Source organism: Ipomoea nil, unplaced genomic scaffold, assembly GCF_001879475.1.
Source record: "Ipomoea nil cultivar Tokyo-kokei standard unplaced genomic scaffold, Asagao_1.1 scaffold2922, whole genome shotgun sequence".
NCBI lineage: Eukaryota > Viridiplantae > Streptophyta > Magnoliopsida > Solanales > Convolvulaceae > Ipomoea > Ipomoea nil.
In genome coordinates, this window is record NW_017619350.1 from 674,855 (window position 1) to 687,214 (window position 12,360).

Below are 12,360 nucleotides of genomic sequence, written 5' to 3' on the forward strand. Positions count from 1 at the left end.
TGAAAAATTCACATCGGTCAAATATACCGATGATAGTATGATACTCCTTGGTATGGCTCTGTCTTGTATTACTATTAGTTAAATGGAAAATATTGCATTCACACCATATTTGCTAATATTTGTAAATCAATTTGAATTCAAATTAGTGTCTTAATCATAAAGAATTAAAGATATTAGATACTCCGTACGATACTTAATAATAATATAATAATATTAAAAAAAACCACAAAGGAAGGAATAAAATCTGCAAGTCTATATTGTATTATAATAACGCCTATTGAATCGCGGTACAATATGGAAGTTTGGGAGAGTACGTTACCCAGAAATTTTTACTGTCGAGCTCACTATATATATCAAGAACTGGAAGATTTCTCGTGGCAAAGCTGAGAAGCCACCATCTAGCTCGGTTGCATAGAAGGGAAGTTCTGTTTTTCCTTTCTTAAGCGCAAGAGCTCAAGGGTGCACAGCAATTGCCACCTTTTTTTTCTTGGATTCTCACTTCTGGGTACTAGGAATTTTCACTTGTTTGTTTGGGGACCGCATCTTGGCGCTTTAGCTTTGCAGATCCTATTCGTGAACTTCTAGGTTTGAGGCTCATGATTCTGAAACTTAAATGTGTCTTATACTTTTCTTGGTTGCTTTTAGGTTACAGTTCTTCCCAGCCTGCTTTTTGCTGGGGTTATTGTACTTGTTTTGCTTCATAATTTCATATTCATATGCTCTTTTTTAGATTCTTGCTTCTGGGTACTTGGAATTTTCAATTATACTTTTCTATGTTCATGTATCTTTATACTTTTCTTGGTTGCTTAGGTCATTGTTCTGTTCTGATGAATTTCACTTTACTACTAGGTTGATATGTTCTTTAATCTTTATGATTTGTTCAGTAATCATTGGTTATTATTGATTAATTGCAGTAGGGAGTGATCTGTGATGGAGTTTTGTGCAACTTTGAAATCTTCTGCTCATTTGCCAAGAGAGACTGGGTTTTTTGGTGGGAAGATCAGAGGCAGTGTAAACAACAATGTCTTGGTCAATCAGTCCAGGAAAAGTTTGAAACTTGAAGAAAATAAGAGGAAGATCAAGCCTGGGGTTGCTTTCTCTGTTCTCACAAGAGAGAACGGGACAGAAACTCTGGTAAGTTGAAATCTTTTTTATGCATTAAAAGTACAAATTATGAGTAGTGATTCATTGTTTATAGTCAGTATCTGATGTTGTGCTTTTTTATGCCATGGATCTGTAATATTTAGACTGTAGAAGCACCGATATTGGAGAGGCGTCGGGCAAACCCTAAGAATGTGGCGGCAATCATACTGGGAGGGGGTGCAGGGACACAACTATTCCCTCTCACAAACCGAGCTGCAACCCCTGCTGTAAGATCTTTACCTTGTGGCAATATATAGTATAGTTTTTATTTATGAAGAAAATTCAGTTCATATGTTTCTTGTCAGTTTTCACCATCTTAACGAATATGTACAGATCAAAGGTTAGAACAGAAAATTGTCAGTTTTCAGATTTTCTAGAGGTGTGTGATCTGCAGGTTCCAGTTGGAGGATGCTATAGGTTGATTGACATTCCGATGAGCAATTGCATCAACAGCGGGGTTAACAAGATCTTCGTGCTCACCCAGTTCAATTCCGCTTCTCTTAACCGTCACATTTCCCGTACCTACTTTGGCAATGGTGTGAGCTTCGGAGATGGATTTGTTGAGGTTGATGCCCGTACTTATTGCTTTTTTCTTTCTGATACTAGGTTATGGAGTTTTAATGTTGAGATTTCCGTAGATATTAGCTGATAGCTGATTGGGTTAGTGAGTTTGACTGGTTGATAACATTAGCTGATTGTAGAAAAGTGTTTGGTAAATTAGCTCTTAGTTGATAGTTGATTACATGATCGAAATTTGAATTTTAACATTTTGGAGCAATAAACTGTTACAAAAAGTTAATTAATCAAACACTCATATTGATTGTTTAACCAAGTTAAACAGCTAATAGTGGTGTCTAATAAGCCAAAATTGGCTGCACTATTAGCTGTTAAGCTAACTATGTTACCAAACAGGGCCATTAACTCCGGATAACAAGAAATTAACATTTCGTAATGTCATCTCAGCTTGTGTTGAATTTGTACCATAAATTATAGATCTACCTGTAAACAGGTGTTGGCTGCAACCCAAACGCAAGGGGAAATGGGAATGAAGTGGTTTCAGGGAACTGCAGATGCTGTTAGACAGTTTACGTGGGTTTTTGAGGTAAAATGTCTTCGTGTTTTCTGGTAATCTTTTGGCGATTGATTGGGACAGTTTCATGAGTAGAATTGCAACCAATTCTTACAGGACGCGAAGAACAAGGACATTGATAATATAGTTATTCTGTCAGGAGATCAACTTTATCGCATGGATTACATGGACTTAGTGCAGGTATGCCTGTTTTAAATTGTTTACTAGGCATTTTCTATTCAATACTGAAAAGATCTAACGTTGTATTTGTCGATTGATCAAACAGAATCACATCGAACGCAATTCTGATATTACTCTTTCGTGTGGGACAGTTGGGGATAGGTATTAAACTTCCATCTTATAATTGATTACGCTCATTTCTTGTTGCCTTGAGTTTCTCAAACTGAGAGCTTTACTTTTCAGCCGAGCATCGGACTTTGGGCTGGTGAAAGTTGACCGTAGGGGCAGAGTTGTCCAGTTTTGCGAGAAGCCTAAAGGTGCTGATCTAAAAGCAATGGTAAGAAACTAGTAACATATCGCCCCTTAGAACCGTTTTACACTCTTCGGATTTAATACTTTTTATCTGATTAATTATTTCGGTTGTTTGGCAGCAAGTGGATACTACTCTCTTGGGATTGCCCCCGCAAGATGCGAGATTAAATCCTTATATTGCTTCGATGGGCGTTTATGTCTTTAGGACCGATGTCCTTTTGAGGCTCCTGAGGTGGAGATATCCCACATCCAACGACTTTGGATCCGAGATTCTTCCCGCTGCTGTGAAGGAGCACAATGTTCAAGTAGGAAACGATTAAGTTTTGTTTTCTATTTATCTATAAAACGAACTCGATATCTTCTCGTTTTGGTTGGACTAACTTGGTGAAATTGTCTGCACAGGCTTACATTTTCAGAGACTACTGGGAGGACATCGGGACAATAAAATCTTTCTATAACGCTAACTTGGCCCTGACTGAAGAGGTCTTTATCACGATAATATATAGTTGAATAGCCTATGCATTAAAATACCCTTTTTTGGTCCCAGAAATATTCTTCAAGAAACTAAACGAAATTTCTACTTCTGAAAATAATTAAGATAGTTCTTTGTTGCAGTTCCCGAAGTTTGAGTTCTATGATCCAAAGACACCTTTCTACACATCCCCGAGATTCCTACCGCCAACCAAAATCGATAACTGCAAGGTAATCTGCCAAGTGGAATATTCTAGATAATCCATCCAGAGTGCTTGAATCTAAGAACTCGAACGCTTTTTCAGATCAAGGATGCAATAATCTCCCACGGGTGTTTCTTACGAGAGTGCACTGTGGAACACTCCATCATTGGTGAAAGGTCACGTTTAGATTGTGGTGTTGAACTGAAGGTTAGTGTCCAATATTTCGGTCCAATTTCAGATTCTGTTTGTGTATGTTCGAGTCCAAAATGGCATATCTTGTTGTTTCAGGATACTTTAATGATGGGAGCAGATAACTATGAAACAGAATCTGAAATTGCCTCGCTCCTGGCAGATGGAAATGTCCCGATTGGGGTTGGAGAAAACACAAAAATTAGGTAATAAAACATCATAAAATTCAGAAATCTATTCATTACATTAGTACCTCGTGCCAATTCTAAGAACGTTGATCGTGGCTTTCTTCACAGGAATGCTATCATCGACAAGAATGTAAGGATTGGGAAAGACGTTGTCATCATGAATAAAGATGTGAGCTTCATCCCGGATTTCCTTTTTCATTCCCCCAGTTCATTTGAGTTTCTTTTTTTTTACTCACAAAATGCGTGCATTTAATAATAACTCAGGGTGTTCAAGAATCAGACCGCCCAGATGAAGGTTTCTACATCAGATCAGGGATTACTATTATAATGGAGAAAGCAACCATTCCTGATGGAACCGTCATATAGTATCAACGGAGAAGGCTCAGAGGAGAACGATTCGTGGGATGTTATGTTTCGGTCTAGGATGATCGAGGTTTTCCTTCTCCCGAAGAAACAAAAGTGGCAACCGAGATGTTTTGTTGAAGTTTACCTGGGACTTGTGAAAAGAGGAAGAGGGCAGTTGAAGCAGAGGGAATAAAACTGAGGGATGCAACCATTTCTGGTGCATTCTTGCTATTGTACAATATCCATATCTATCATATGTAAGATAGTATAATTTCGATGATAATAATGTAAGGTTGGCCATTTGGCTATGGTTGTAAAAAGTTCTTGATGCTTAAAACATGTTTCTTATTCATTCACTTTATCATTTGTCTCGCAATCAGCTTTACATAAATGGGTAAGTGAGTGTATTATTTTTAGTGTAATATGTTCATTTTTTATTTAAATACTCCGTATTTATTATTAGTCTACAGTATAATTTGCCATATTATGTACTCCAGAATTTATTAGTAGTCCACAGTATAAAAAGGAGAGAAAGACATACTATTACACAAGAGATGATGGTTTATTTGGTACACACTCTTGACTCCTCGAATAGTGGTTCGCCATAAAGTAATAATCTTTTTTTTTTTTTTTTTCTTACGGACAAGTTATTAGGTAATTTGGTAAGCCCAAAAAATCGAACTCATATGATTAGTAACTTTAGAATCTTATTTTGAGTCTAATTTATATCACATATTTTAAACAGTTAAACAAACATAAACAACAAAAAAATTATGTTACAAAGCTCGGGACTTGTATCAATTATTGTAAATTTAGATTACAAGTGTAGCATAAATGTATAATTAGAAGACAAATTGTGTCTCTTTACAAAACGAAAGAGCCTAGCTTACAAATTAATCAACTTAATGTACTGTAACCTTTTAAAATTTCAATTTTTAAAGTTAAATTTAACTGCGGATTTCGCTCATCACTAAATCACAAAATAAATAAATAAATAAAATGAACAAATTTACTCACCAAAACGATGAAAAGAAAAGATTTGGCCTGACCGGAAAAAGGAAAAGAGTCAAGGATACTTGAACAGAAAAGAAAGTAAAATGACCAAAATGTACAACGTACGGCAGCTGAAATGAATAAAATAAAATTTCTGCAATTCTCAACTCTCCGCCCCTCCGTTGCAGAGATAAAAACAGTGGTTGTTGAGCTGAGAAGAATCAGAAGATCTTCCCAAAGAGATCCACTCTTCTTCTCACTTTTTACTTCAAGGTATGTCTACTTCTTCATCCTTCTTTCCTTTTACTAAACCTAATTTAATGTTTATATGCTCTGTTCTACGATTCTATGAAACGTGAAATCCCTAATATGTAGTAAGTAATACACACACGCAATGGGTGCTGTCTTTACATGGAAAGATTGGGGCTCTGATATCTAATCGCTCAGTTATAGATCTGCTTCTTCTTCGCTTTTTATTTTGTTAGCTTTGGTGCTGCTGTTTGTACTTTTAGTTATGGATTTAGGGTTTATTGCTATTTTGTTTTTCTTGTGCATTTCCTGAATGAGTGTTTGAATGATGCTGAGAAAGAATGAGGTGTGTGAAGGGGGAGGACATTCCAACTTGCAACTTATTGGGGAAGGGGAGGTTTTGAATTTGTGATTATATAAACTGCATCTAGGTTTCCCTTTTCGTGTACAAAGGGCTTGACAAATTGGTTTGAGTGAATAAGCTTTATGCAACTATAGAGTCTTGCTTTTGATGAGTGGTTGAACTTCTGTGGGGCCTTGTTAGGTTGATTTTGAAGTACTGGCATCTGATAGTGGGCACTGAACAGAGCCTCCCAAATTAATTGTTGTCTCTTGACCTTTGGGAATACCTAGATCGCTTGGCTAAAGTTTAACTGACTGACTTGCAATGTTTGTGTCTCTATCTGTTTGTATGCTTCGGAACTAAAATTGTGGACTAATTACCGTGTGATGGAGTTTGTAGGGGTTGCAGTGTTGCACTATTGAGGTTTTATGGAGGGCGTTGGAGGTGATGGTCCGTTAACTGCTGCAGCACTGAATCAAAGGAGGCATGACTTTTCAAGGATATTCCAGTATTATTTAGATAAAACTACACCCCATGCTCTATATAGGTGGATTGGGACCTTCGCCTTAGCATGTCTTTATGCTTTGCGTGTCTATTATATCCAAGGATTCTACATTGTGAGCTATGGTCTTGGCATCTACCTACTGAATTTGCTGATTGGTTTTCTGTCACCTCTTACTGACCCAGAGCTAGAACCTTCAGATGGTCCTACGCTGCCTACGAAAGGCTCAGATGAATTCAAGCCGTTCATTCGTCGGCTTCCAGAATTCAAGTTTTGGTATTCTATAATCTGTTAGCTCTCATTTTGATTTTAATGCTAATCAACTTGTTTTGGATATTGGCATATTGGATTTTGTCATTATTTTTAGATTTTATTGTATGCTTGTTCAACAAAATAGGTTGGTGTAGTAATCCAGGTGAATAGAAGGGTTAAGATGTGCAGTAGTAACTAAATTTGCTCTCATGAGAACAAGTAGAGGTAGTCCTAGGTGCCAAGTACGAAATATAGGCCAGAGCTTGTATGCTACTCTTGGTGTTCTGTATGAAGTTATAGTATGGCGAAAGGGTTGATCGAAATCTTACCTTTATGTTGCAATGATGTTTGCTGTTCTCTCTCTTTATTGGTTTCAGGTATGCTATCACTAAGGCATTTTGTGTGGCATTCGTCATGACCTTCTTCTCCCTGTTTGACGTCCCTGTCTTTTGGCCAATATTGTTGATCTACTGGATTGTTCTCTTTGTGCTCACGATGAAGCGCCAAATTATGCACATGATCAAGTATAAATACATCCCATTTAACACTGGAAAGCAGGTGCGCTCATTAGATTGTATCATTTTGTATGTATATTTCCTTGTGCAGGCATTATTAGTCAAGTTAACAACTAGTTGGGGCAATTTTAAGTGTTAGTTTTGGATTATGTGATACTCATGGTGGTTTCATCTGTTATTGTAACAGAAGTACGGTGGTGGAAAAAAAGCGGCATCAAGTGCCAGCAGTTCCAGAGCAGACTGAACTTGTGATACCTTCTACCCACCAAGGAAGAATCGAGAGATGGGAGGAACAATGAAGAGGCAAACCCCAGATGGATAGAAAAGAGGCTTGGGTTGCTGCTTATCTTTAGTTATTTTGGATTTGTACTTTATTAGTTCAATATGGATTTGAATACGATGTCACAAAAATGTAGTTCCCTTGATGCAAAGTCTCAAACTATTATTTTTGTCAGGGGCCTTTTGCCCCACAAACTCATCTTATTTTAATACATCATACAAAGGATAAAAATTTTGATGCATTTGTACTTTATAGTCTGTTTACAATCATGACTGATATGTGTGCTTTACAATTGTATTGGACTATGATCAATGCTTTCTTCCCTATATTGGTCAGATTGTGAACTTTACATATGGTCTTGTCTGGTACTAAATTTCTCAAACCTTTGACACAACATTCACATTGTCTCATTTGTCTGTGAATGGTTTTGGATTATAACGCAGAATTCTTTGTTTTGAATATCCATTTCCACTCCAGCTTGCACAGAAAGGTTCATAAAAGGACATTGACAATCCAGTCCAAGCAACAATGACACTAAAGAAAAGTGCACTCGCATGAATTGTAAACCTCGCTATGCATTAAAAGAGACATACTAGTTCCGAATGTAGATGAATATTCCACAACAGGGGATCTTACACCAGCGTTTCAAGAAACTCGCTTATGGTGGTGTATTTTGTATGTGGATAAAGTTGTGACCCTTCCAGTTCAACATCAAAGTAGGTCTGATCCCCTTTGACAAATGCAGAGTATATGAAAACCATCTCCATATTGTCAGGATAGGGAGTTGCTGAAACGAAACGAAACAACTCTGAGAAAGGTAAATATAAGGAAGGAGATATATCCTAAATCAGTGCCAAAGCTTCTGCTAAAGTTCACTGATAGTGATAGCTAATCAGAGCATGGAAATCCAAATAGTGGGAATACCTTTAATCTTCATTAGGAGTTCCTCTTCTGATACATAGTTCTTCTCCAGTTTCTTACTAATTTTTCCCTCCCAGATCTCAACCAACTCATTCATAGAACATACATTTCCAGGCGGCCTAAGGTATAGCACTTTATTCAATGTTCGCGGATCATCCACTGTGTTGATGGTAAAAGCAGCAACATCATTTTCCTTCATGAATACACCTGGAGAAGATGTAGGAAAAGCAAAGTCAAGACTATACTACTAAAACGGTATTTTGATTTTGATGTCAAAGCATCTCAAATTTGAATACATCCAAATTAATCAAGCTTAAAACTTTGACAGATAACAAATAACATGCCTGGTCTGGTCCAAGACTAGGGTATTAAGCCATGGGAAGTCTTAAGCTATTGGACATTTGCAAGAAAGGGCATTCAGTAAATGCTTATATGAATTTAAAGTGAGGAGAAGTATCCAAGAAAACGGTAACAACTCAAAAGTAAGCTGATATGAATGTCATCTGACCTTTAACAGTTCCGTCTCCAAATATACTGACTTTGTCTCTTGGAGGGGCTTTCAGGCCTGGCTGAACAAGCGATGGCAATAAATAACTTGTGAAGAAGTTGCAGCAGACCAAGGTGTAAGGAATGCCTTCAGCTTCAACAATTCGCCTAATTTCAGCTTTATTTGAATAGAAGTTGTTATCCATGTTGGAAACCCGTGTTTTGTCAGCATCCAACCCAAATTCTGAAGGAATGAACCTCTACAAGCATATTGAAAGACAGTAAACATGACATTTTCTTGGTCCAATAAAATCACTATACTAACTCATTAAGAACATGAAGAAAATAGGAAAAGCTGCAAGTTTATCTCCAAAATTTCTGATTTTTGGCAAGGTTTCATTCAATGCTCATACATTTATAGGGCACCAAAAATAGCTGTAAGATTAATGGAATAGGATAGATAAGATTACCTTGACGCAACCAGCTTTTTTGATAGCCGGAATAAGAAGCTTTTGCTCCGGGACTTGCTTCGATGAAACGGCACATATTACAACATCAACTCGCTTGATTGCTTCAATGAGGCTTTCTTCATCTTGCAATGAACCCTGCCAAAACCACAAAAATCAAAATGAAAATCAATAGTGAACAGAAATACGAACAGAGAGAGAGAGACGAGGAACCTTAAGAAGCGTGACGCCGGAGTGGGAGAGCAAGTGAAGTTTTTGTGATTTGTGGGGATCGGAAAATGCGGAGTCTCTGACGAGGCCGAATGTAGGATGAGAGGCGTTGATGCTGGCCTTAGCTAGCTCAAAACCTAGCCGCCCTGTTACTCCGATTACTAATATCTTGCTCTTCTCCGCCTTCATCTCCATACCGCCGTCGTTATCCTAAGTCCTAACCACCGGAGCTCCGGCTTCCGAAACTCACTCACTTTCTACTACTACTTATTTTTAAAAACCTTCCTCCTAGTTAATATCTAATTTAGTTTTGAATTATAGTAATTTTTTTAAAATTTTATTTAGTCTTAAATGTCTACTTAATTAAATTCTTTGATTCTGATAATTTTAACCACCCTGTTAAAATTAATAATTAATCGTGAAAAATCAGTATAGTCCAGAATTAATTTGAATAAAATTACTATAATTGAAGATTAATTATATGAACTTATTTTTAAAATAGTAGATGATAAAATTAGATATTAATAGAGATAAATTTATCAAATTATTTTAACAGATAATTCAATTAAGTAAATTTATCAAATTTAAGAGAAAATCTAATTAAGTACAAAAAATTATTTACTACAAAATTAAAAAAAAATGGTTAAAAGATTAAATTAGATATTAACACTATTATTATTTTTATCACGTTTAACAAGTGCTTAATATTTGGAGGGGAAAAATAATCAAATCCAGAATCGCCATTTTTGCTCGTGCTATTCTCTCCAATACGACATCTAGTAAGCAATTCAACGACTATTAAAAATATGAATACTTCAATCCAGCGCGATAATACCTGATAGTGGTGGATTTGACGCGTAATTCAAAAGAGGCGGCGGAGACTGGCTGCTGGCTGGCTGGCGCCCGCTAGTCTTTAAAAAATTTGCTACTTTTTATGATCCTCAGAACCAGAAAGTTCATCATTCACTTTATCGTTTAAGAGAACTCAACAAAAATCCTAATTCTTATTATCGAATCCAGTGAAATATGGAGCCTTTGATGGAGAACGAAGAGTACAATTGGAGGGAAGTGGTGCTTCCCTCGCTCATACCGGTGGTTCCGCCGCCTGAACTGGACAGGGAGACCGGGGAGCGGCGAAGAGGCCGCGACATTATCATTGCTATCGATCACGGCCCCAACAGCAAGCACGCTTTTGATTGGGCCGTCACTCATCTCTGCCGTCTCGCCGATACCATCCATCTCGTCCACGCCGTCTCCAGTATGATTTCATTTACCTCCGCCATCTCACGCACTCTGCCTTTTTTTTTTTTTCTTCTAATTTTTATGTTTTTGCTAGACGTGAGAAATGAGATTGTGTACGAGATGACACAAGGACTTATGGAGAAGCTTTCTGTTGAAGCTTTTGAGGTTGCCATGGTAATTAAAAATCTCTGCTTCCATTTTATTGTGCTAAGTCTTCTCTTCAATACATGCTTCACTATTTACAGTATTTCTTAAATGTTTCTGCGTTTATCCTATTAGACTATGGGGATGTTTGGTAAGTAGCTTGTAGATGATTGGATTAGTGGGTTTGAGTAGTTGATAGCATTAACTGATTTTTAGAAAGATGTTTGGTAAATTACCTGCTAGAGTATTAGCTGATTCAAAATGACTTTTCCAAAAAGTTGATTGAAAAAACTGTTTTGAGCAGTTTTTGAATTTTAACATTTCGAAGCAATAAGCTGTTACAAAAAGCTAATTAATCAAACATTGAATGTTTAACCAAGTCAAACAATTAATAGTGGACAAATATATTAAAATTGGCCGATATGCTAACTTGTTATCAAACAGGGTCTATTCCTTTATCCGTGTCGTGTTGGATTTTCATGCAACAGAATTATTTTCGTTGTGTTTGGCAAACAAAAGCTGTTTCATTATTCAATTGTTTGATGAAATGTGTGATGTGCTAGAAATAACATGGAGCTAACTGATAATGTACTGCATTCTGTAATCCTCTAAAATCTAATTTATATAAACAATCATATCAATGCCAATGATTGGCCCAGCATGTTTGGTTTTGAAGGGTGTTAATTTTTCTAGTTTTTTTTGTCAATAGTAGGGTATATACTTTCCGGTTTTTGCTTTCGAAGTCAATAACGTTGGAGTGTGTTGTGGTAACAGGTAAAGACAAAGGCTAGGATTGTGGAAGGAGATGCTGGTAAGGCAATATGCAAGGAAGCAGACAGGTTGAAGCCTGCAGCTCTGGTCATGGGTACAAGGGGCAGAAGCTTATTCCAAAGGTCTGTAATTCTCCCTCTCTCATGCAAGCATGTGCACAAATTAACACGTGTACCTTTTTTTTTTTTTTTTTTTTTTGAGTACTACTGACCTTGTTACAATGTAGTATCTGTTCTCAACCTACTGAAGCACAAAGAGTCAATATTGCCCCCACTGGGAATTGAATCCATGACCTCCCATTTAGGAGGCCACTTCGTGCCACTAGACCACAAGGTCATTGGCACGTGTACCTGTTCCTTAGTTTCTTCTTGTGTGCATTTCTCATGACATGCCCTTTGTTTTTTATCAGTCTCATGACATGCCTTATTTGCTTGTATATTTCCTTTCAGTGTTTTGCAAGGAAGTGTAAGTGAGTATTGCTTTCACAATTGTAAAGCAGCCCCTGTAATTATAGTGCCTGGGAAAGGTATCATTTGTAAACCTGCCTGCTATTCTGGCTCTCTGCAACTTTAGATAGTAATGGTTTATGGATTTCAAACTAATAATACTATGCAAAACAGGCGCTGGTGATGAATCTGTGCTCTAGTGGAACTCCTGATTCCCAAATGATGATTGACTTCATTTTACGTGTGATGAGTGCTCATGGTCATGTATGTAGTAGTAGTAGCCGCAGCTGTTTTATTTAGGTTCCTTCCTAAGTATTGTTGATTGATATAGGAAGATATATGTAATTCATTAATGTTGTATGTATGTATTTAAGACAGGTCGTTAAAATCACTTAACTTGTTGACAGTGCAATTCTATCTTATGATTATGATTGATTGG

General features: G+C 37.0%; 4 protein-coding genes across 7 annotated transcripts; 3 read left to right on the top strand and 1 right to left on the bottom strand.

The window, feature by feature from the left end:
- Positions 1-299: 299 nt before the first annotated feature.
- On the top strand, positions 300-4,461 carry LOC109161420 (glucose-1-phosphate adenylyltransferase large subunit 1-like). The gene is made up of 15 exons (XM_019309812.1): positions 300-585; positions 915-1,134; positions 1,248-1,370; positions 1,538-1,708; positions 2,153-2,245; positions 2,330-2,413; positions 2,499-2,554; positions 2,636-2,729; positions 2,824-3,009; positions 3,107-3,187; positions 3,320-3,406; positions 3,481-3,585; positions 3,667-3,773; positions 3,864-3,924; positions 4,020-4,461. Exons 2-15 carry the CDS (start codon positions 931-933, stop codon positions 4,119-4,121), a joined length of 1,554 nt encoding a protein of 517 aa, XP_019165357.1. The 5' UTR covers positions 300-585; positions 915-930; the 3' UTR covers positions 4,122-4,461.
- A 774-nt stretch (positions 4,462-5,235) lies between these two features.
- Positions 5,236-7,475, top strand: LOC109161425 (protein RER1A-like). The gene is made up of 4 exons (XM_019309823.1): positions 5,236-5,366; positions 6,085-6,463; positions 6,817-6,997; positions 7,142-7,475. The coding sequence occupies exons 2-4, from the start codon at positions 6,114-6,116 to the stop codon at positions 7,196-7,198; spliced, it is 588 nt and encodes a 195-aa protein (XP_019165368.1). The 5' UTR covers positions 5,236-5,366; positions 6,085-6,113; the 3' UTR covers positions 7,199-7,475.
- A 184-nt stretch (positions 7,476-7,659) lies between these two features.
- On the bottom strand, positions 7,660-9,609 carry LOC109161423 (probable pinoresinol-lariciresinol reductase 3). 2 transcript variants are annotated; one of them, XM_019309818.1, is made up of 6 exons: positions 9,322-9,609; positions 9,112-9,246; positions 8,664-8,901; positions 8,159-8,362; positions 7,835-8,021; positions 7,660-7,797 (listed from the first exon to the last, which is right to left on the bottom strand). In XM_019309818.1, the coding sequence occupies exons 1-5, from the start codon at positions 9,511-9,513 to the stop codon at positions 7,867-7,869; spliced, it is 924 nt and encodes a 307-aa protein (XP_019165363.1). In that variant the 5' UTR covers positions 9,514-9,609; the 3' UTR covers positions 7,660-7,797; positions 7,835-7,866. The 2 variants fall into 2 exon arrangements, with proteins under 2 accessions (XP_019165363.1, XP_019165362.1); XM_019309817.1 differs by having other exon boundaries at positions 7,660-8,021.
- A 508-nt stretch (positions 9,610-10,117) lies between these two features.
- Positions 10,118-12,360, top strand: LOC109161424. 3 transcript variants are annotated; one of them, XM_019309820.1, is made up of 5 exons: positions 10,240-10,576; positions 10,655-10,734; positions 11,479-11,637; positions 11,829-11,863; positions 11,894-11,985. In XM_019309820.1, exons 1-5 carry the CDS (start codon positions 10,345-10,347, stop codon positions 11,946-11,948), a joined length of 561 nt encoding a protein of 186 aa, XP_019165365.1. In that variant the 5' UTR covers positions 10,240-10,344; the 3' UTR covers positions 11,949-11,985. The 3 variants fall into 3 exon arrangements, with proteins under 3 accessions (XP_019165364.1, XP_019165365.1, XP_019165367.1); XM_019309822.1 differs by lacking the exon at positions 11,829-11,863 and adding an exon at positions 12,096-12,360 and having other exon boundaries at positions 10,245-10,576; positions 11,479-11,597; positions 11,925-12,001; XM_019309819.1 differs by lacking the exon at positions 11,829-11,863 and adding an exon at positions 12,096-12,360 and having other exon boundaries at positions 10,118-10,734; positions 11,479-11,597; positions 11,925-12,001.